General features: G+C 40.4%; 1 protein-coding gene across 1 annotated transcript; it reads left to right on the forward strand.

Annotated features, from left to right (window-relative positions):
* The first annotated feature begins 3,969 nt into the window (after positions 1–3,969).
* Positions 3,970–14,606, forward strand: IL1A (interleukin 1, alpha). The gene is made up of 7 exons (XM_011968016.1): positions 3,970–4,922; positions 5,589–5,643; positions 6,598–6,646; positions 7,527–7,749; positions 9,388–9,558; positions 10,942–11,066; positions 13,247–14,606. The coding sequence occupies exons 2-7, from the start codon at positions 5,597–5,599 to the stop codon at positions 13,445–13,447; spliced, it is 816 nt and encodes a 271-aa protein (XP_011823406.1). The 5' UTR covers positions 3,970–4,922; positions 5,589–5,596; the 3' UTR covers positions 13,448–14,606.
* Positions 14,607–23,794: the final 9,188 nt, after the last annotated feature.

Genomic DNA, 23,794 nt, shown 5'->3' on the forward strand with positions numbered 1-23,794 from the left:
GCCATGGCCATCCCTTGACTCTCTGGGTTCCCAAGCACTTGCTGCCTTCATCACACAGTTTGAGTTAAGGCAGAAAGACTGGTTTCCACGTACACTTTGTGGAAGCTTTCTCATTTCTCTATATAATCTCTGTCTTTTGTCTACTGCTTTAAAATCTAGAAATTGTTTACAAACACAAAGGTGATCCTTTAAAAGCTCAAAGTTGATTGTGTCACCAATATATACCACACTCTTAATGGCTTCCTGTTAAACTTTGAGTAAATGCTTTATGGAGCCTACATAAGGCCATGACTGTCTGGCTCTTATGTTCCTCCTCATCCTCATCTCACCAATTCACCCTCCACTCCTGTATCCCTCACTCCTTCCCCCTTCTCTCTCTGAGCTCCAGACTCAATGACCTACTTCCACTCTTTTTGACCCCCAGGGACTTATCTCAGCCTGGAATTTTCCCTCTTCGCCCTCCACTGAACTGTACACTGCCAGTCTAAGACATGTGCTTCTGTCACACACCCTCACTGTACTTATCTCAGTTTATAATTATCTACTCATTTAGAAAAGCATCGATGAAGGTCTTCACTGTCAGCTTTCAGTATAGCAGGAATCATAGCTGATTTTACTTAACAGGGTTTCATTCTTTGTAACTTTTTTTTGTTTGTTTGTTTTTTGAGATGGAGACTCACTCTTGCCCAGGCTGGAGTGCTATGGCGTGATCTCGGCTCACCGTAACCTCCGCCTCCTGGGTTCAAGTGATTCTCCTGCTTCAGCCTCCCGAGTAGCTGGGATTACAGGTGCCTGTCACCACACCCAACTAATTTTTTGTATTTTTCGTAGAGATGGGGTTTCATCATGTTAGCCAAGCTAGTCTCGAACTCCTGACCTCAGGCGATCCACCCACCTCGGCCTGCCAAAGTGCTGGGATTACAGGCATGAGCCACCGCGCCCAGCCATTCCTTTTTCACTTATGGGTGAGAAGCCATTAGAGATTATTTCTTCTTTTTTTCTCTCTCTTCACTGACACACCAGGGTCACTAAGTAGTAGGATACTGTGAACTAGAATTCAAGAAATTGAGTTTTAATTTTACCTCCCACTGTCATATGAATTCTCCATGTGACCTTGGGCCATACTTCCCCTGTACCCTGTTTCCTCTTTTATAAAAGTAAGAATTTAAACTAGATGGTCTCCGATATGCATCCTTCTCTAACATATTCCGGGACCTTCAATAGACTAAGATAAAGCAGAATAATTAAAACTTAATTTAAAAGAACACAGGAAAGGAAGCGGCTACATTAAGGAAGAGAGACATCCTCATGGTTGAAGAAGCATATGCCTTGGTGTCTGGATCCCATTTAGGAAACATGGTAACTTTGCAATCTTGGGCAAATTGCTTAATTTCTCTGGACCTTGACTTCCTCTTCTGTAAGATGTGATAAGAACATCTACCTCACAGGTCTGATGAGAGGATTAAGTGAGATAATGTATTATAATCCCTTGAACCTGGTAGGCTGTTATGTTAAGTCCTTTCCTCCTTCACTGTAGCTATAATGGAATTTAAAAACACATTATAACTAGAGCATGAGTTGCGACTAAAGGCTCAATTGTCTCTGCATGTGTTGGCTTATGCATGCTTAATTCCTCTGAAAAGCTTTTATACCACGTGAAAGGAAATAATTGCATTTCCCTAAAAATTCACAGGAAAAAGTTACATTTTTCTCTTCATTCAAGTGATTCTGTCAGACCCAACCACATGCAACAATTTTAAAGTTGCTTCCAAATAGGTTTACAGATATTTCCTGTCTTTATGGAACCACGGCAAGACCATGACTGAAGTTCACATCCAGATTCCACCACTAACCATGTACCCAATTACTTCAGTCACCTTCATTCAGGTCTTATATATCACAGAATAAAATCAGATTTCATCAGAGGAGGTGAAGAGAGGGAGAGGAGGTATTTCAATCCCTTCCCCCCTCCCCTGTTTTTTGTTGTTTTTTTTTTTTTAACAAGGATCCTAGAGTTACTGAATGATAGCATGTTCAAGGGGAAAAGACCCTAAGGATGATCTTTTTCAGTCAACACTTGGTGTTGGTGGTGATAAGAGACTCCAACATCTTTATGCAGTAGAAAGAGAAGACTGGACTCGGAATCAGAAGCTTGACTTCAAGCACTGGTTTCATCAGTCTTGTGGTCTTGGGTTGGTCACTTCACCTATTCAAGGATCCTCAGCTATGAAAGAGGACAGTGTCAGCTAACTCTTGTAGGTGCAGTGAGGAGGCAGTGAGATAGTGCAGGTAAACTAGAAAACAATTGCCACATGAAAGGCGTCACAATGGTTCTTTAGACTCATAAGCTCCAATCTTATAAAACATACCCAGTCACCTACCAACATAGAACATCTCACCTTGCATATCTGATTTTGTGGATCATGGGAAAAAACTGCTGATTCCTAGCAAAACCCATGGCATAGAATAAGTGCACAATAATTTTTTTTCTTCCTAAATGATTTAGATGACAGTGACTCATTAAGGGTTTCTTGAGGCCTCCTCAGAGTCGAGAGGTGAGTGCCTGAAGCCACCCAACGTCCCTGTCACAGGATGGCTCCCAACACACACACACACCACAGGCTTGCCCAGTATGTTCCACTATCCCTTCCCTAGAAGAGGTAACTTTTGTTCACAGTCCCAGAAAAGCAGGCTCCCCAAAACAATGCAAGGACCCACCTCTCTCTGAACCTCACCCACCCTAGTTTTCCTTTAAAAATCAATTGACAAGACAATCATGTGAAGGAAAATGTTGGGTGATATTCTAACCCAAGTTCCCTGCTTCTCAACCAAGTTCTCCTTGAGAAATTCAACAACCACATTTGGGGAATTCTCTACAACAGAGGAGTGAGGATGGGACCAGGATGGGTATTGCCTATGTGGGTGGAACCAGGGTTTTTTCCTGGATTACCAAAGAGATGGTATGCATTGCTCCCAGAAGCTAAATATCTTCAGGCTTTCAATGGTGGCCTTCACCTGAAAATGTTATCCCTGTTGAAGCTTTCGAGCCAATATTTTCATAAGAACTATATTTTCTTTGGTGAACTAAGGCATTATAATGATGACTATACAGGTTCTTGAGTGACTGAAGCCATCATTAGCATTGTTATTATTTTTGTTTAGTTGCATCTCCATAGCAGCTCACATTCACAATGTGCTTTGCAATTGTTCCTTAGCAATAGCCCTCACAAGATTCTCAGGAGGAGAGGGGGTAATCAGGATTAACATTTCTGTGTTGCCTAAGGAGGAACCAAGGTAAGCAGAAATGTAGCCAGTTGACTGACATCACTGTTCCTTCAGGATTTATCCTTAGACACCCAAGCTTCTACCCTAGTCTGGTGCTACACTTACATTGCTTACATCCAAGTGTGGTTTTTTCTGTGGCTCTTGTTGTAACTATTATAGCACCAGGTACATGACCAGGAGAATTAGACTGGCATTAAATCAGAATAAGAGATTTTGCACCTGAAATAGACCTTATGACATCTAACCAATCCTATTATTTATAATTAAACAGGAACAGAGGGAATACTTTATCCAACTCACACAAGCTGCTTTCCTCCCAGATCCACACTTTTTTGCTCTTCTATACCATGTTTTAGTGCCTTGCCTCTTTTTTTTTTCTCTCTCTCTTCTACCTTGTTCTTCCATCCATTTCCTTTGTTTGTTTATTTTTTTTTTAGAGATGGGGGCTTCACTACGTTGCCCACACTGGACTCGAACTCTGAGCCTCAAGTGATTGTCCTGCCTCAGCCTCCTGAACAGCTGGAACTACAGGGGCATGCCACCACACCTAGTTCATTTCCCTTATTTAAAATATTTATGGCTTAAACTCCACCTGGGAACATCCATTTGCTAAGAGTCTGGTGTTCTGCCACCTGAACTAGGCTGGCCACGGGAATTATAAAAGCCGAGAAATTCTTTAATAATAGTAACCAGGCAACACCATTGAAGTCTTAGATGTAAAAATCCATGCCTTCCTTTCTCCCAATCTCCATTCCCAAATTTAGCCACTGGCTTCTGGCTGAGGCCTTAGGCATACCTCCTGGGGCTTGCACACACCTTCTTCTACAGAAGATACACCTTGGACGTATCCTACAGACCAGGCTTCTCTCGGGTCCTCGGTAGACGGCTACTTTACTGTAACAGGGCCAGGGTGGAGAGTTCTGCCCCGAAGCTCTGTCCCCTCTCTAGGAAATGTGTTGACAATATTCAGAGGAGTAAGAGGCTCCAGACTTCTTTGTGGTCAAATATCACTTTTCTCTTCTCTACCCTGACCTAACCAGGAGCTTGTCACCCCATACTCTGAAGTGATTTATGCCTTAATCAAGCAAACTTCCCTCTTCAGAAAAGATGGCTCATTTTCCCTCAAAAGCTGCCAGAAGCTGCCAAGTATTCTGCCAATTCACATTCAACCTGGAGCACAATCAACAGATTCAGCCAGAACACAACTCCAGCTACTATTAGAACTATTATTATTCATGAATTCCTCTCCAAATCTAGCCCCTTGGCTTCTGATTTCAGGATTTCTCCCTTCCTCCTAGAAACTTGATAAGTTTCCTGCACTTCCCTTTTTCTAAGACTACATGTTTGTCATCTTATAAAGCAAAGCAGTGAATAAAGGAACCAAGTCAATACCTTCTGGAATATCTGCAAACAACAATAATATCAGCTATGCCATCTTTCATTCTTTTAGCCAGTATCAAGTTGAATGAACGTAGAAAAATACAAAACTGAAAATTCTTCCCTGTAAATTCCCCGTTTTGACGACGTACTTGTAGCCACGCCTACTTAAGACAATTACAAAAGGCGAAGAAGACTGACTCAGGCTTAAGCTGCCAGCCAGAGAGGGAGTCATTTCATTGGCGTTTGAGTCAGCAAAGGTATTGTCCTCACATCTCTGGCTATTAAAGCATTTTCTGTTGTTGTTTTTCTCTTTGGCTGTTTTCTCTCACATTGCCTTCTCTAAAGGTACAGCCTCTCCTTTCTTTTCTTGTCCCTCCCCGGTTTGGTATGTGACCTAGAATTACAGTCAGATTTTAGAAAATTATTCTCTCATTTTTCTGATAAGGACCGATTCGTTTTACTGAGAGATGGCAGAATTAGCTTCCTGTGAGGGCATGGGGTGAATACAACTGAGGCTTCTCATGGGAGGGAATCTCTACTACCCAAAATTATTAGGAGAAAATTGAACATTTCCAAGTCTGTCTCTCCCTTACCTCTGTGTAAGGGAAACACCTGATTCTTGTGGTGTTTCTGTAACCTCTTCAAACTTTCATTGATTGAATGCCTGTTCTGTGCAATACATTAGGTTGGGCACATAAGGAATACCAATATAAATAAAACATTCTAAAAGAAGTTTACGATCTAATAAAGGAGACAGGTACATAGCAAACTAATTCAAAGGAGCTAGCAGATGGAGAAAATGCTGAATGTGGACTAAGTCATTCAACAAAGTTTTCAAGAAGCACAAAGAGGAGGGGTTCCCCTCACAGGTATCCGGGTTAGAGGCTGGCTGAGCTGACCGTGGCTGGTGTTCTCTGTTGCAGAAGTCAAGATGGCCAAAGTTCCGGACATGTTTGAAGACCTGAAGAACTGTTACAGGTAAGGAATAAGATGTATCTCTTGTGATTTAATGAAGGTTTCAAGGCTCACCAGAATCCAGCTAGGCATAACAGTGACCAGCATGGGGCCAGGCCGGCAGAGGCTGTAGGAATGTGTACTAGTTCTGAAGTCAGAGCAGGTTCAGAGAAGACCCAGAAAGACTGAGCATTCAGCATGTTAAACTGAGATTATATTGGCAGGGAGACCGCCATTTTAGAAAAGTTATTTTTGAGGTCTGCTGAGTCCTACATGAATTTCAGCATCAACTCAGACACAGCCTCTGTTGAGATCACATACCCTGATATAAGAATGGGTTTTACTGGTCCATTCTCAGGAAAACTTGGTCTCCTTCAGGAATAGGAAATGACTCCACAGCAAGCCGGGCATGTGAACGCAGATACGCAGGCAAATCTCACTCATATGTAGAAGAAAGGTAAATGAACACAAAGATAAAATTACGGAACATATTAAACTAACATGATGTTTCCATTATCGGTAGTCAATACTAATGCAAACTAGGCTGTCAAAATTTTGCCTGGATATTTTACTAAGTATAAATTATGAAATCTGTTTTAGTGAATACATGAAAGCAATGTGTAACATATAATCTATTTGGTTAAAATGAAAATGAAGTGCTTCAAAACCTTTCTTTTCTCTTAAGGAGCTTAACATTCTTCCCTGAACTTCAATTAAAGCTCTTTGTTAGCCAGGTCTAATTTTTATAGATAAAGCACAGGTAAAGCTCAAAGCCTGTCTTGATGACTACTAATTCCATATTAGTAAGGTATGAATTACTCTACCTATGTGTATGTGTAGAAGTCCTTAAATTTCAAAGATGACTGTAATGGCCGTGTGTATGTGTGTGACCCACAACTACTGTGGTCATTAAAACACGTTGGCCAGAGACCAAAGTGAAATAACAAACAATTACATTCTCATCATCTTATTTGGCAGTGAAAACGAAGAAGACAGTTCCTCCATTGACCATCTGTCTCTGAATCAGGTAAGCAAATGACTGTAATTCTCATGGGACTGCTATTCTTACACAGTAGTTTCTTCATCAAAAGAGAACAGCAATGACTTGAATCTTAAATGCTTTTGTTTTACCCTCACTAGAGGTCCAGAGACCTGTCTTCCATTGTAAGCGAGAGCAGCTGCCTTATAAAGTTGATGTGCATTGGCTTCTCCCAGAACAGAGCAGAATTATCCCAAATCCCTGAGAACTGGAGTCTCCTGGGGCAGGCTTCATCAGGATGTTAGTTATGCCATCCTGAGACAGGCCCCACAGACCGCTTCACCAGGGGTCTGTCTCCTAACATGATGTGTTGTGGTTGCCCTCTCTGACACCAGCATCAGAGGTTAGAGAAAGTCTCCAAACATGAAGCTGGGGGAGAGGAAGCAAGCCAATTGAAAGTGAGAAATCTACAGCCACTCACCAAGCTGTGTCATTGTGTTTGGAGACCACAAATAGACAGTATAAGTACTGCCTGGTATGTCTTTGGTACTGGCTTTAAAAGCTGTCCCCAAAGGAGTATTTCTAAAATATTTTGAGCATTGTTAAGTAGATTTTTAACCTCCTGAGAGGGAACTAATTGGAAAGCTACCACTCACTACAATTATTGTTAACCTATTTAGTTACAGCATCTCATTTTTGAGCATGCAAATAAATGAAAAAGTCTTCCTAAAAAGTCATCTTTTTACCTTGGAAGGAGAAAGGAAGTTGAGACAAAAGGGAGAGAGGGAGGGAAGCCTAATGAAACATGAGTTACCTAAGACCAGAATGGAGATCCTCCTCACTACATCTGTTGAATACAGCACTACTGAAAGGACTTTCATTCCCTGACCATGAACAGCCTCTCAGTTTCTGTTTTCCTTCCTCATAGAAATCCTTCTATGATATAAGCTATGGCCCACTCCATGAAGGCTGCATGGATCAGTCTGTGTCTCTGAGTATCTCTGAAATCTCTAAAACATCCAAGCTGTCCTTCAAGCAGAGCATGGTGGTAGTATCAACCAATGGGAAGGTTCTGAAGAAGAGACGGTTGAGTTTAAGCCAGTCCATCGCTGATGATAACCTGGAGGCCATTGCCAATGACTCAGAGGAAGGTAAGGGGTCAAGCACAATAATATCTTTGTTTCACAGTTTTAAGTAAGTAGGGACAATAGAATTTAGGGGAAAATTAAACCTGGAGTCAGAATAACAAGAAGACAACCAAGCATTCGTCTGGTAACTACATAGAAAGAAAATTAATTTTTATCCTTCTCCAGGAGGGAGAGATGAGCAGTGGCCCGAATTGAGAATACTTGCTCACAGCCATTATTTCTTGGCCATATTGTAAAGGTCATGTGACTTTTAGCCTTTCAGGAGAAAGCAGTAACAAGACCACTTACAAGCTATGTTCCTCTCATACTAACTATGCCTCCTTGGGCACGTTACATAATCTTTCGGTGATTCAGTTTCCTCCACTGTAAAATGGAAATAATCAGAATCCCCCACTCATTGGATTGTTGTAAAGATTAAGAGTCTCAGGCTTTATAGACTGAGCTAGCTGGGCCCTCCTGACTGTTATAAAGGTTAAATGAGTCAACATTCCCTAACTTCTGGACTAGAGTAATATCTGGTACATAGTAAGAACCCAATAAATGTTAGCTATTACTATTATTACTACTACTACTACCTATATGAATACTACCAGCAATATTAACTTATTAATGACTGATTATGTCTAAACCTCACAAGAATCCTACCTTCTCATTTTACATAAAAGGAAACTAAGCTCATTGAGATAGGTAAACTGCCCAACGGCACACATCTGTAAGTGGGAGAGCCTCAAATCTAATCCAGTTCTACCTGAGTATAAAAATCATGGTTTCTCCTCCATGCCTTTACTGTACAAGCCTCCACATGAACTAGAAACCCAGTATTCCTGTTTTTAAGATAATACCTAAGCAATAACATGTGTTTACCTAGAAGGTTTTAAAATGTAACAATATATAAGAAAATAAAAATCACTCATATTGCCAGTGAGAGTTTACTACTACCAGCGCTATGGTATGTTTCCTTAAAGTCTTTGCTATACACATACCTACATGTGAACAAATATGCCTAACATTATCAAGACCACACTATTTACAACTTTATATCCAGCTTTTCTTACTTAGCAATGTATTGAGGACATTTTAGAGTGCCCATTTTTCACCATTATAAGCAATGCAACAATGAACATCTGTATAAACATTCATTTCTCTCACCCTTTATTTCCTTAGAATATATTCCTAGAATTTCCCAGAGCCATGAAGATTTGTGACGCTATTGATATGTGCCACTTTGCAGAAATGTGGTGGATCTGCACTCTCAGTGACATATATAATTATTTTTAAGGCGTTCATTTTTTTCTCAGAGTGCATTCATTTGAACACATAGATAGGAAATACTGGTAGTCTTCCTGGTCAGTTAGAAACACCCACACAATGAGAAAGTTGTGCAAATAGTCTTTTTAAAAACAATGAAACTATTGCCTGAGGAATTGAAGTTTTAAAAGAAGCACATAAGTAACAACAAGGATAATCCTAGAAAACCAATTCTACTGCTGACTGGGTGATTTCACTTCTCTTTGCTTCCTCATTTGGATTAGAATATTCCTGATATCCCCTCCAGAACTATCTTCCCTGCTTGTACTAGAGTGTGTATATCATCTGTGTTTGTACATAGACATTAATCTACACTTGTGATCATGGTTTTAGAAATCATCAAGCCCAGGTCGGCACCTTTTAGCTTCCAAAGCAATATGACATACCACTTTATAAGGATCATCAAACACGAATTCATCCTGAATGACACCCTCAATCAAACTATAATTCGAGCCAATGATCAGTACCTCACGGCTGCTGCAATACATAATCTGGATGAAGCAGGTATATTAAAATGGCACCAGACATTTCTGTCATCCTCCCCTCCTTTCATTTACTTATTTATTTATTTCAATCTTTCTGCTTGCAAAAAAACATACCTCTTCAGAGTTCTGGGTTGCACCATTCTTCTAGAATAGCTTGAAGCACAGTGCTCCCATAAAAATCCCAAGCCAGGGCAGAAGGTTCAACTAAATCTGGAAGTTACACAAGAGAGAAGTGTCCCATATTTGAGAGTAAAGGGTTGTGCACAAAGCTTGCTGATGTACTACCTCTTTGGATCTTTCAGACATTCTTACCCTCAATTTTAAAACTTAGAAAACTCACTGTCAGACATATTAAATGACTTACTCAGATTTACCCAGAAGCCGATGAAGAACAATCACTCTCCTTTAAAAAGTCTGTTGATGAAACTCACAAGTAACACCAAACTAGGAAGGTCTTTATTATCTCTGATAACACATTTGTAAGGCAAAACCACCAATAAGCTACAAATATGGCTTAAAGGATGAAGTTTAGTGTCCAAAAACTTTTATCACACACATCCAATTTTCATGGCGGACATGTTTTAGTTTCAACAGTATACATATTTTCAAAGGTCCAGAGAGGCAATTTTGCAATAAACAAGCAAGACATTTTCTGATTGGATGCACTTCAGCTAACATGCTTTCAACTCTGCATTTACAAATTATTTTGTGTTCTATTTCCTACTTAATATTATTTCTGCAATTTTCCCAATATTGACATCATATGTGTATTTGCCATTCTTAATGTCACTAGATAATTCAATCATGTTGCTCTGTTGGTCCCTTGGGTTTACTCTAAATAGCTTGGTTGCAAATATCTTTGTATATATTATTGTTTTTTCTCCTATGTGGTAATCTCTTTGAGCATATCCCAAAGTGGAATGCCTAGATCAACGGGCATAATTTGACAGCTCTTATTAAACGTTATTCTGTAAGTAAAAACTGAACTACTTTTCAGTATCATTAGCAACATATGAATGTATCAGCTTCCTAAACCCCTCCATTTTAGGTCATTATGAACTCATGATCTAACAAATTACAGGGTCTATCCCACTAACAAAATTATAAGAGATTCAACACTTATTCAGCCCCCAAGGATTCATTCAATGTAGAAAATTCTAAGAACATTAGCCAAGTATTTACCTGCTTGGTGAGTGTGGAAGACATTGTGAAGGATACAAAGATGTATAGAATTCCATTCCTGACATCCAGGTATTGACACCATAGGTGGGGACCTAACTATACACACATACATACACACACACACACACACACACACACCATGCACACACAATCTACATCAACACTTGATTTTATACAAATGCAATGAATTCACTTTATTTTTGGCTCTTCTCTTCACCAGTGAAATTTGACATGGGTGCTTATACGTCATCAAAGGATGATACTAAAGTTCCTGTGATTCTAAGAATCTCAAAAACTCAATTGTATGTGAGTGCCCAAGATGAAGACCAACCGGTGCTGCTGAAGGTCAGTTGTCCCTTTGTCTCCCACTTACCCTCATTGACATCTCATATGTTTGTAAATAAGCCCAATAGGCAGACACCTCTAACAAGGTGACACCGTCCTCTTTTCTTCCTACCACAGCCCCCACCTGCCTACCCCACTCCCATCGATTCCAGAGGCATGCCTAGGCAGGATCTGGAGAAAATATAATAGAGGTGGCAAAAGTAAATAAGAAGAAAATTACCTTCTTCTTTCTTTTTCCTTTCCCTGCCTGACCTTATTCACCTCCCACCCCAGGGCATCCATTTATTCCATTGATCTTTACTGACATCTATTATCTGACCTACACAATACTAGACCTTAGGGCAATGTGGCCTGCCTCCAAGAAACTCAAATAAGCCAACTGAGATCAGAGAGGATTAATCACCTGCCAATGGGCACAAAGCAAAAAGTTGGGAACCAAGTCCCAAAATGGGGCCTGCTGCTTCCAGTGCCCCTCTCTCTGCATTGATGTCAGCATTATCCTTCATCCCAGCCCTATCTCCACTACCACTTCCCCCCTCAAACACACACACACACACACAGTAGCCTTAGATGTTTTCTCCACTGATAAGTAGGTGACTCAATTTGTAAGTGTGTAATCCAAGACCTTCTATTCCCAACTAGAACTTATGTGCCTGCCTGTGCTTTTCTGGATCAAGTGATGTCCACAGAGTAGGGTAGCAGCTTCATTCATGAACTCATTCAACAAGCATTATTCATTGAGAGCCTTCTGTTTTTCAGGCATAGTGCCAACAGCTGTGTAGACAATGGTGCATCAAAGCCTCTAGTCTCATAGAACTTAGTCTTCTGGAGGATACGGAAAACAGACAATTCAAACAACCAACAAAAGAGCAAGACACTGCAAAAAAAAAAAAATGAATAGGGTGCTAAGATTGAGAAAAGTGGGAGAGTGCTATTTAGACAAAGTGGTAAAAAACAAATCCCCTTGTGAGATGAGAGCTGCCGACAGGAGGGGGTGGGTCATGGTTGTGGGTTTGGGGGTAGGACATTCAGAGAAGTGTGAATACACCCAAGCCCTACAACTTCAAGATGGTAAAGGACAGCTCCAAGGATCAGAAGAAGCACTCTTGGAACTGGGGCATTTTGAGAAGGAGAAAAAATATGCAGAGACTAGAGCTTGCATTTGGATTTCATTTGAGGTACAATGAAAAGCCATTAATGGGTTTCAGACAGTGCAATGCCCTGACCTCACTTATACTTCCTAAAATAGAAAACAGATCAGAAGGAAGGCAATAGAGAAAGCAGAAAGTCCAATGAGGAGGTTTAACGGCAGTCATGGGGGTGGGGTAAGGAAAAGAAGTGGAAAGAAACAGGCAGAATTGGGTTATATTTTGGAGATAGAACCAACAGAAGGAAGAGAAGAAATATCATTTACGAGAAGGGAAAAAGTAGGAGAGGAATAGGTTTGGGAAATAAATCCTGCTGACATTGGAAACCCCAAGGAAGCCTCAAAAGTATGTTTACTTGCTTTGGATTTTAAAGAGTAGGAAAGAAGCATCTCAACTTGGAATTTGAAATCTATTTTTCCATAAAAGCGTTGTTAAATTCTACTCATACTCACAAGAAAAGTACACTCTGAAGAGAGTATATTGAAAGAGTTTAGTTACTGATATACTTAGGAATTTTGTGTGTGTGCGCGTGTGTGTGTGTGTGTGTGTGTTTAACCTTCAATTGTTGACTTACATACTGATATAAATGTCATCTAAATGCTAAATTGATCTCCCAAAGGTATCATTTGTTCATTTGGAGATCAAAATGTTTAGGGGGCTTAGAATCACCAGTGCTCAGATTTGATGCAAAATGCCTTAGGCCTATGTTGAAGGCAGGACAGAAACAATGTTTCCCTCCTACTTGCCTGGATACAGTGAGATACTAGTGTCCCCGGTAATCTTCATAACTAATTTAGATCTCTCTCTAATCAACTAAGGAAATCAACTCTTATTAATAGACTGGGCCACACATCTACTAGGCATGTAATAAATGCTTGTTGAATGAACAAATGAATGAAGAGCCTATAGCATCATGTTACAGCCATAGTCCTAAAGTGCTGTTTCTCATGAAGGCCAAATGCCAAGGGATTGAGCTTCAGTCCTTTTTCTAACGTCTTGCTTTCTAACAGAATTCTCTTCTTTTCTTCATAGGAGATGCCTGAGATACCCAAAACCATCACAGGTAGTGAGACCAACTTCCTCTTCTTCTGGGAAACTCATGGCACTAAGAACTACTTCATATCAGTTGCCCATCCAAACTTGTTTATTGCCACAAAGCACGACAATTGGGTGTGCCTGGCAAAGGGGCTACCCTCTATCACTGACTTTCAGATACTGGAAAACCAGGCTTAGGTCTGGAGTCTGCTCACTTGTGCAGTGTTGACAGTTCATATGTACCATGTATATGAAAAAGCTAAATCCTTTACTGTTAGTCATTTGCTGCACGTGTACTGAGCCTTGTAATTCTAAATGAATGTTTACACTCTTTGTAAGAGAGAAGCAATGTCTAGTGGAACCAACACTAACATATAATGTTGTTTGTTATTTAAAGAACACCCTATATTTTGCACAGTACCAATCATTTTAATTATTATTCTTCATAACAATCTTAGGAGGACCAGAGCTACTGACTACGGCTACCAAAAAGACTCTACCCATATTACAGATGGGCAAATTAAGGCATAAGAAAACTAAGAAATATGCACAATAGCAGTTGAAATAAGAAGCCATGGACCTAGTATTTCATTTCAACTGTTTGCTTCTACTTTTAAGTTGCTGATGAACTCTTACTCAAATAGCATAAGTTTCTGGGACCTCGGTTTTATCATTTTCAAAATGGAGAGGATAATACCTAAGCCTTCCTGCCGCAACAGTTTTTTATGCTAATCAGGGAGGTCATTTTGGTAAAATACTTCTTGAACCTGAGCCTCAAGATGAAGGCAAAGCACGAAACGTTATTTTTAAATTATTATTTATGTATGTATTTATAAATATATTTAAGATAATGATAACATATTATATTTATGGGAGCCCCTTCATCCTCTGAGCGTGACCAGGCATTTTCCAGAATAGCAGACAGTGCTTTCTGGGATGAGCAAGTTTGATTTCATTAATACAGGGCATTTTGGTCCAAGTTGTGCTTATCCCATAGCCAGGAAACTCTGCATTCTAGTACTTGGGAGACCTGTAATTATATAATAAATGTATATTAATTACTTTGAGCTGATAATTGGTCCAATCTTTGACTCTTTTGCAATTAAACTTGCCTGGGCGTTCTTGTTTCATTCAATTCCACCTGCAATCAAGTCCTACAAGCTAAAATTAGATGAACTCAACTTTGACAACCATGAGACCACTGTTATCAAAACTTTCTTTTCTGGAATGTAATCAACGTTTCTTCTAGGTTATAAAAATTGTGATCAGACCATATGTTACATTATTATCAACAATAGTGATTGATAGATTATTATCAGTCATAACTGAATAAAGCTTGCAACAAAATTCTCTGACACATAGTTGTTCATTGTCTTAATCATTATTTTACTGCATGGTAATTAGGAACAAAAGGTAAACGTTTACATAAATAATTGCATTTAGTGTTACTTTATAAAACCAAACCAAGATTTTATATTTTTTCTCCTCTTTGTTAGCTGCCAGTATGCATAAATGGCATTAAGAATGATAATATTTCCGGGTTCACTTAAAGCTCACATTACACAAACACAAAACATGTGTTCCTATCTTTATACAAACTTACACATATAGGGATACATTAAAAACAACTAATAGGCCAGGCACGGTGGCTCAGATCTCAATCCCAGCACTTTGGGAGGCCAAGGCAGGAGGATCACTTGAGGTCAGGAGTTCGAGACCAGCCTAGGCAACATAGTGAGACCTCATCTCTACAAAAAAATATAAAAAATAAAAAAATTAGCTGGACATGGTAGTGAGCACCTCGTTCCAGCTACTTGGGAGGCTTGAGGTGGGAGGATCACTTGAGCCTGGGAGATGGAGGCTGCAGTGAGCTGTGTTCACACCACTGCACCCCAACCTGGGCGACAGAGTGAGACCCAGTCTCAAAAGATAGATAAATTTTTTTAAATGTTAAAAATATATAAAAGAGAATTTTAAAAGAACAACTAATAGATCCAAGCATGGATGCAAGATATATTTAGTTGGAAAATCAAGGTTAATATCAAGGGATCTTGGAAATGGGTGTGGTAGATTTGGGTAAGGAGTAGTCTAATATGACCCTGTTTCTTGGTACTGGAGACTGGATGAGTGGCAGCGTCTTAACCATATTTTTGGTAGAAATATGGAGGTCTTCTCCATTCCGGGACGAATGATGAGTAAAATTTTAGGCATGTACTTTGAGCTACTAGAGGACACTCAATTGCAGATGTACAATGGGGAGATGATAACGTATCTGGAACTCAGAAAAATAACTGTATATAGATATGGAAGACATTAGTAGGTATGTAGTAGATAAAATCCTAAAAGTGATGTCAAAGGGAGAAGAGAAGTATATGGTGAACACTGTTGGTTGTCCATGCAATTGCCATCTCTCCTTCTTCCTTACTGACAGAACCCTGATTTCATTGAGAAGTCAACATGCCCTTCCCCAAAGGATGAATCCAATTGATTTAAGATTATGTTCATTCTATTCTTATATGACTAAGTCATGTTGACTTAATCCTATCAAATGAGATGTCAATCTGGAAACAACTTCTGGAAAAGATTTTCTACTTGCTAAAATAAAGAGCCATATAGATGGTCCTTTATCTTCCTTCTTCCTTGAATGAGACACGTTCTATCAGGAAGTGAAGCTCCGAACTGTGGTCTCCAACTTGCAACAACTGGGAAGTCAGAGCGACACAATGAAGAATGCAGAGTGGAAGGAGAAAAACAGCCAGCATCTCTGACAACATTGTTACACCGAGAACCTACCTCCAGATTTTAAGAAAACAAGAAATGCTACTGTTATTAAGCCATTTTCACTGGGTTTGCTGTGAGGTGCAGTCAAATCTAGCTTAACTGATACAGAGCGCCACAGAGACCTGGTCTCTTGTTTGTCTCACCCTGTTCTTTCTAGCAGCCATGACTTTCCTAGGGTTTCCTTACCCCAAGTCTGGCTAGAGCAAGACTAAGTAAGACTTGATTCCTTACTCTCCTTTGGTTTTAAGAATCTTAAAGAATTATTTTAATATTAATATATTTTAAGAACTAAGGAAATACAAAACACTGAGCAAGCAACACAAATTCAAGACATCTTAAAAAGTATAATAGTTGCTCAGTCTCTGATTAACAGTGAAACATTGAATCATTGTAGAAATGGCCTTGGAGTGTTATTCTCCCAGGCCAGCTATCCATATGGTCTGCCCCACCTCCATCATTGCCTAAACAGTAAGAGTCACCATGGTGAGACTCAACAGTCTTAGCACAGAACTTGTTAAAGTCTATTTCTTTTCTTACGGTCCTATATATCAGGTTCCAAATCAATGACAGTAAAGCCAAATCCCTGCCTCTAAACCCAAGGCACAGAGCCAAAAGCCAAAAGATATTTCCCTAACCTTCCTTCCACTGAGGAGACTCCTCTGACATTTAAAAACACCTACACTTGAAATTTGGGGGGTGATGGAATTGTTGAGATAGTAATAATTGTTGTGGTGGATATAAAATATGCTCGTGTATCTGTATCTCTGAATGACTTCTTTATAAGTTTAATGGTTATATACATTTCTGACTTTAAAAAATGAATGTATGATTATATGACAATATAACAATTTACAAAAAATGTATTATCTACAACACCTCATTGAACTATATATAAAATAAATTATACCTCAGTAACAAGGGATTTTTTTAATTTACAAGGAAAACAATCTTTATTCCATTTATTGCTTTGTGTATCCAGAGTGGTCTTTTTTTTTTTTTTTTTTTGTACCCTCTCTCAACCCTAGGCATGAGATGTTCATTTATCCTAAATGCTCTATAGAGTAATTTACCTTTCTTATGGATACATTGTTTGCGTTTCCCTGTCATTGGCTCTCACTGGCCAAGAACACCTTTGCTCCTTCTTCTCAAAAACTTATCCCTTACCAATTTTTTTTTATCAGAGTGGCTGACAGACAAACAAAGGGTGTCATGCAACCTCATAAGCAAAGAGGCTAAGCTCTGGAGGGTAAACTGAGGTCTGGCTCAAAAGTATACATCCCTGGGCCTCACCTCTGGAGATTCAGTCAGTTTGGGTAGAACTTGAGCATCTTAAATTTGTTAAGCTCTGAAAGTAACTCTCATGTTTGTCATTGGTTAAGAAACACTGCATGAAGAGAGTCCCAGATTAAGGGTGGTTTTATTATAGTGTTAATAATGGCTTCCCTTTGGGCAAGTCAGTCCAGGATTAGAAGATGAGAACACACAAGTTCCATCAATTCAGCAGAGGCCTTCTCACAGCCACAGGGACACCAGCAAACCTCATTTGGAAATAAGATATTCAACAGCACAAGTACTCCCATTTTATATACTCACTTATACTTGCATAGAAACTGAGGGGCCTGCCAAGCAGGTGCTTGCCTTTGGAGTCACTCTTCCAAAAGGTCTGGAGTGCTTTGCCCAATTGAGAGGCCTATGGAATAAGAAAAACATGAGTGGATGTTCCCTGTCTTATCTTCTCAACTCTCCACACTCTAAAAAACAACTTTGGCTCCTCGCATGACAAGAGCCTTGATTTTCAGAGGAACTCTCCCTTCTCATCTCCACCAAGAAGTAGAGCTAATTTCCTTCCACAGAGCTCCTATTCACTATTTCATGGATGGTGAAGTCACTTCTTTGTCATGTGAGGAGAAACGCTGTTACTTCTTTTAAAAACAGAAAGGAGAGCGTTTACAGAGATTACGGACAGGTATTCTTGATATGAATGTATTGCATCAATTTAGAAGATTATTCAACAGATGTTTTGTACATACGTATAATAAAATGCTGCAATCCCAAGGTCTCCGCCTGGGATCACTAAGAACAACTCATGCTGCAGACCTCATTACCACTTTTGATGGGATTACCTGAGTGGCATTGGCAGGTATATCTCTATTGTGGCAGTGAGTGGATTGTGGCTTAAAGTCATTAAGCATTTGGATCAGATAGATAATTCCTCTTGTTCTGATCCATATCAAGAGTTTTCTTGAAGTTGTTCTTTGTTTGTTTTTGTTTTTGTCTGTAGAGACAGGGTCTCAATATGTTGCCCAGACTGTTCTCAAACTCCCACCTTGGCCTCCCAAAGTACTGGAATTACAATTGTGAGCCCCTGCACCTGGCCTTCACCAAAGGAAGTTCTTATTACAGATTTCCTGCATATTTGCCTTCAGGAAGAGGATGCACTGGTTAGAGGTGTGAATGTCAGGTCCCTTCTGCCATTCTAACCCTGTTATAAAGTAAAATTGGCTCTCCAGCTTATCATTTAGTCTCTTTGAATCTAGAATACTGTAGAATTTGGAATCAAGACTGGATTCAAATCTCATTTACTTTGTGATTTGGGCTAGTCTCTTAATCTCTCAATGTCAGTTTCCTTACTTGTAAAAATGGAGATAGTAATTATTAACACATCAAAGGTTTGTAATATCAAATGAGATAAAATACAGAAAGAGCTTAGCACAGCACCATGGATTTAGAGTGTTTGATGCATTCATTATTTTACTTAAGAGTAGCTATTATCGTTTTTGCTTAGTGAAGGTATCCCTGAGAATCTAATCCACAATCAGGATACCAATTAAATCAAGTTCCTGAATCCACACTGAGGATTGGCTCAAGCAATCCTCCCATGTGGGTGAAGGCAAATATTCTACAAACCATCAGGTAAAGTCACTTGATCAGTCAGTCAGCCATCCTTGGTGACTTCAACCCAGCCATGCTTATTTCTTTTCTGGGAGGGTGGGAGGTTTGGTTTATAGAGATGGGGTCTCTCTCTGTTTCCCAGGCTGATCTCAAATGCCTGGCTTCAAGCAATCCTCCCACCTTGGCTTCCCAAAGTCCTGGGATTTCAAGCATGAACCACCATACCCAGCCTGTATTTTGATTTTTACCATTGCATTTAGCAAAGTCTCTAGTGATATTGTGGTAGACAAGGCAGAGACATATGGGCTATAAGAGCTAGTAGTATTATTGAATGGGCTTGTGGCTACTTACACATAGTGTGGTTACTGTATTGAAGGGATCTTTAAAAGGAGAAAGCCCTATTCATTCAAAAGACATTAATTTAGTTTCTCTTTGGTGCCAAAAACAATGAATATAGTGGCCTACCCTCAGTTTACAGACTAGCAGGGAGAAAGATAAGCACATAATCAAGCTAATCACAATCCTTGAGAAAGGGATGTTTTGTCTGAGACTGAAGGATGATTAAGAGTCAACAAAGAGACCAGCCTGGCCAACATGGTGAAACCTCATCTCTACTAAAAATACAAAAAAAAAAAAAAATTAGCTGGGCGTGGTGGCAGGTGCCTGTAATCCCAGCTACTTGGGAGGCTGAGGCACTAGAATCACTTGAACACAGGAGGTGGAAGTTGCAGTGAGCTGAGATCACACCACTGCATTCCAGCCTGGGAAATAGAGTGAAGCTCCATCTCAAAAAAAAAAAAAAAAAAAGTAAGAAGATAACTGGCCCAATTTAAAAATAGGTAAAGACTCTGAAGAGAGATATACAAATGGCCAGTAAACACATAAAAAGATGCTCAACATCATTAGTCATCAAGGAAATACAAATAAAAACCACAATGTGACACCACTTCACACCCACTAGGATGGTTATAATTTAAAAGATGGACAATAACAAATGTTGTTGAGGATGTGAAGAAACTGGAACTTTCATACACTGCTGGTAGGAATGTAAAATGCTGCAGCTGCTTTGGGAAACAGTATGGCAGTTCCCCAAATGGTTAAAGATAGAATTATCGTATGACACAGTAATTCCTCTCATTAGGTATATACCCATGAGTATTGAAAACATATGTCTACACAAAAACGTATACATGAAAGTTCATAGCAGCATTATTCATAATAGCCAAAAAGTGGAAAGAACCTAGATGTCCATCAACTGATGAATGGTAAATAAAATACTGTATATCTGCACAACGGAATACCCAGTCATAAAAAGGAATGAAGTACTGACACATGCTATGTGGATTAACCTTGAAAACAGTATACTAGGCGAAAGTGAAACTGACTCAGTAGTCCCATAGACTATTCTTTCGCATAAACATAGAAATTGATCCTTCTGGTCTTAAAGCTTGAAGCTTATATTTGTTTTGTTTGAGTTCCTTTCTGCGGAAAAGACCTTCAGGCCTCTCAAAGAAAGTATCAAAGAACTGAAACTCACCAGATCACCACATCCAGGCAATGAGACTTAGGACCCCTCATTCATCAGGATTGTTTCCTTGCCCCTCCCTGGTTCCTCTTTTCTTATGCATTGTTACATTTCTTCCCTGCTATCTAAATCCCTGGTTTTAGGTCAGGGAGATGGATTTGAGATTGAGCTCCCATCTCCTGGGCTGCAGCACGCGCTTAAAGCCTTCTTCCTTGGCAATACTTGTCATTTCAGTGATAGGCTTTCTGTGCGGCGAGCAGCAGGACCTAGACCAAACCCATGATATATTGGTAACAAAAGAAGCCCATCAGAAACCACAAATTGCATAATTTAATATATATGAAATGTCCAGAAGGCAAATCTATAGAGATAGAAAGCAGATTCGTGGTTTCTAGAGGCTGAGAGATAGGGAGAATGGGGAGTGACTGCTAATGAGTATAGGGTTTCTTCAGGGGGTGATGAATATGTTAGAAAATTGAATTGTATGCTGTAAGTGGGAGAACTGTACGGCATGTGAATATCTCTCAATAAGGCTGTTAGAGTAAAAATAATAATTAAGAGAAATGAAAAAAGAAAGTTTAGATTCCCAGACAGAGAGGAGTATGGAAAGGGAAAAACAATGTGTCTGGATGACAGTTAGCAAGAGGAGAGAAGTGTGGGCTAAGGCTAAGGGAGGTGGCTAAGGCTGAGGGAGTAAAAGCCCAAGCCCTCCAGGTGCTTATAGGTCATTAGCCTGAGAGCAATGGGAAACTGTTAAAGCCACCAGGACTGTCCTGGTGCGGTGGCTCACACCTGTAATCCAAACACTTTAGGAGATGGAGGCAGGTGGATCGCTTGAGCCAGGAGTTCGAGACCAGCCTGGGGCAACATGGCAAAACCCCATCTCTACAAAAATTACAAAAATTACCCCAATGGGTGGCTGAGGTGGGAGGATCACTTAAGCCAGAGAGGTGAGGGCTGCAGTGAGCTCAGATCATGCCACTGCACTTCAGCCAGGCAATGGAGCCAGACTTCTCTAAAAAAAAAAAAAAAAACACCAGGATCATGGAGAGCTACAATGGATACTTTGATGAATGAGTTGAGAATTTTATTTATTTATTTATTTATTTATTTATTTATTTATTTGGAGACAGGGTCTTGTTCTGCCTCCCACGCTGGAGTGCAGTGGCATGACCATAGTTCACTGCAGCCTTGAACTTTTAGGCTCAAGTGATCCTCCCACCTCAGCCTCCTGAGTAGAAGGGACTGCAGGTGTGTGCCAACATGCCTAGTTAATTTTTGTATTTTTCTTTTTTAGAAATGGGGTCTTGCTATGTTGCCCAGTCTGGTCTCAAACTCCTGGGCTCAAGCAATCCTCCTGCCTCAGCCTCACAAAGTGCTGGGATTGATTACAGGCATGAGTCACCACCATGCTTGGTAGAGTTGAGAATTTTTAAACCTGCCTAGCTATTTTCCCACATTTTGTGTCCTACAAGATAGACCTTCAAATACCCAAAGGATGGAGAAAAGGAGGCAGAACTGGCCTATGTTACTCCAAAGGACTAGGACCAATGAGCGAGGAAGCTCATTTGAGTTCATTTTAAGTTTCCTAATAAGCAGGGGTCTCCAGTAACAGGACAGGTAAGGCAGCTCACCAACACCAGCAGTATTCCTGCAAAGGTGCAGTACCTACATGGAGTCCGTGGAATACTCCGGCACTGGGTGGGAGATTAGGCAAGGTGACTTCTAAAACTGAGATGCATTCAATCACCTAGATTCTACAAAGACCAAAACAGAACCGTCTTCACTTTTCTGAAACTGTCGGTGAAAGAGTCCCTTTCTCAGTCATTAACAGAAATAATGATCGGGTTTCCTATTTCAAACATTTTATACACTATTGAAAATATCAAAATGCATGAATCCAGAAACCTGGCTCTCCTCCAAACTCCCTATTTAGGGCTAAAGAGAAGGGCTGCTGCGTGGCCGCAGCTCACCCAACTGGTGAGCTGAACCTGGCCAACAGGTACCCACGTATGACTGCCCCTCTACCCACCACCTCTCCAGCATCCATGAAAGAGGCACCTTCACACACAAGGAGCCAAAAGCATTTTCCAGCGCTCTTCAAGAAACTGGAGAATAGATGAAACAGGACAAACTTCAAAAGAAAAAAAAATTAGGATTAAAACAAGGGGAATGAAGTGTGCCTAGGGATCAGGGCAACAGGGCTCCCATCCACCGTCCCTTTCTCCGTTAGCCTTATGGCCTTATAGTCAGCTGATGAGGCGAAATCGAAAATATACCTTGAACAAGAGATCATCCTGAGAGGAGTAAGGCAGTTTCTCAAAAAATTTAACATAGAATTGCCATTTGATCCAATACCGCTTCTTGGTATATACCCAAAAGAATGAAAAGGAGAGTCTCAAAGAATTATTTGTACATTCATGTTCATATCATTATTCACAATAGCCAAAAAGTGGAAGCAACTCAAGTGTCCGGAGAGGGACGGACCAAGAAGCAAAATGTGGCATGTCCACACAACGGAATGCTATTCCCCCCGACAAGGAAATTCTGACACATGCTACACATGCATGAACCTTGAAAACTTTATGCTAAGTGAAACAAGTCAGCCACAGAACAAATACTGCATGATTCTACTTACCTGGCACCTACAGTTGTCAAATCCACAGAGACAGAAACTAGAACAGTGATTGCCTGGGGCTGGAGGAGGGAGGACGGCGGAGTAAGTGATGGGGACAGGGTTTCAGTTGGGGAAGACGAAAAAGTTCTAGAAAGGACAGTAGTGATGGTTGTCCCACAATGTGAGGGTACTTAATACCACTGAACTGCACATTTTTGGAAAATATAACACTTTAAAATGGTTAAAATGGTATATATGATGTTATGTATATTTTACCTCAATTAAAGGAGCCACCCTGCAGTACTAAAATTAGGAGCCTTTAGATGCATAAGACCCACATGTCCTCTTTATAATACTATTTTTTCATAGCTTCCTGTGAGTCTGAGACTCTGAGACGAAGGAATCCCAGCATCCTGGGAAGACCGCCCTGTCTCTCAGCTCAGGGACTCCCGGAGCGCCAACCCCAGCTGGATGCAACGTAACCGCCCCCCTAACCGCCAGCCCGGCTGAGATCCCTCGGAGGGCCCCACGCCCACTCAGAGGCGGACTCAGAGGCGGGCGGTGCCGCGCCCCGAGGAAGCCGCCCTCAATGCCGAGATGCACTGCACGTTCTTCCAATCAAAGGGCCCCAAGTCAGGCTCTCAAAGCCAGAGCCAACCGCAAAGAGGCTACTGCCTGTTGTCCCGCCCTCCCGTGATGACGACTAGCGAGTTTCAAACCCGCAGGAGCC

The sequence above is a fragment of the Mandrillus leucophaeus genome, unplaced genomic scaffold (assembly GCF_000951045.1).
Source record: "Mandrillus leucophaeus isolate KB7577 unplaced genomic scaffold, Mleu.le_1.0 Scaffold822, whole genome shotgun sequence".
NCBI classification, from domain to species: domain Eukaryota; kingdom Metazoa; phylum Chordata; class Mammalia; order Primates; family Cercopithecidae; genus Mandrillus; species Mandrillus leucophaeus.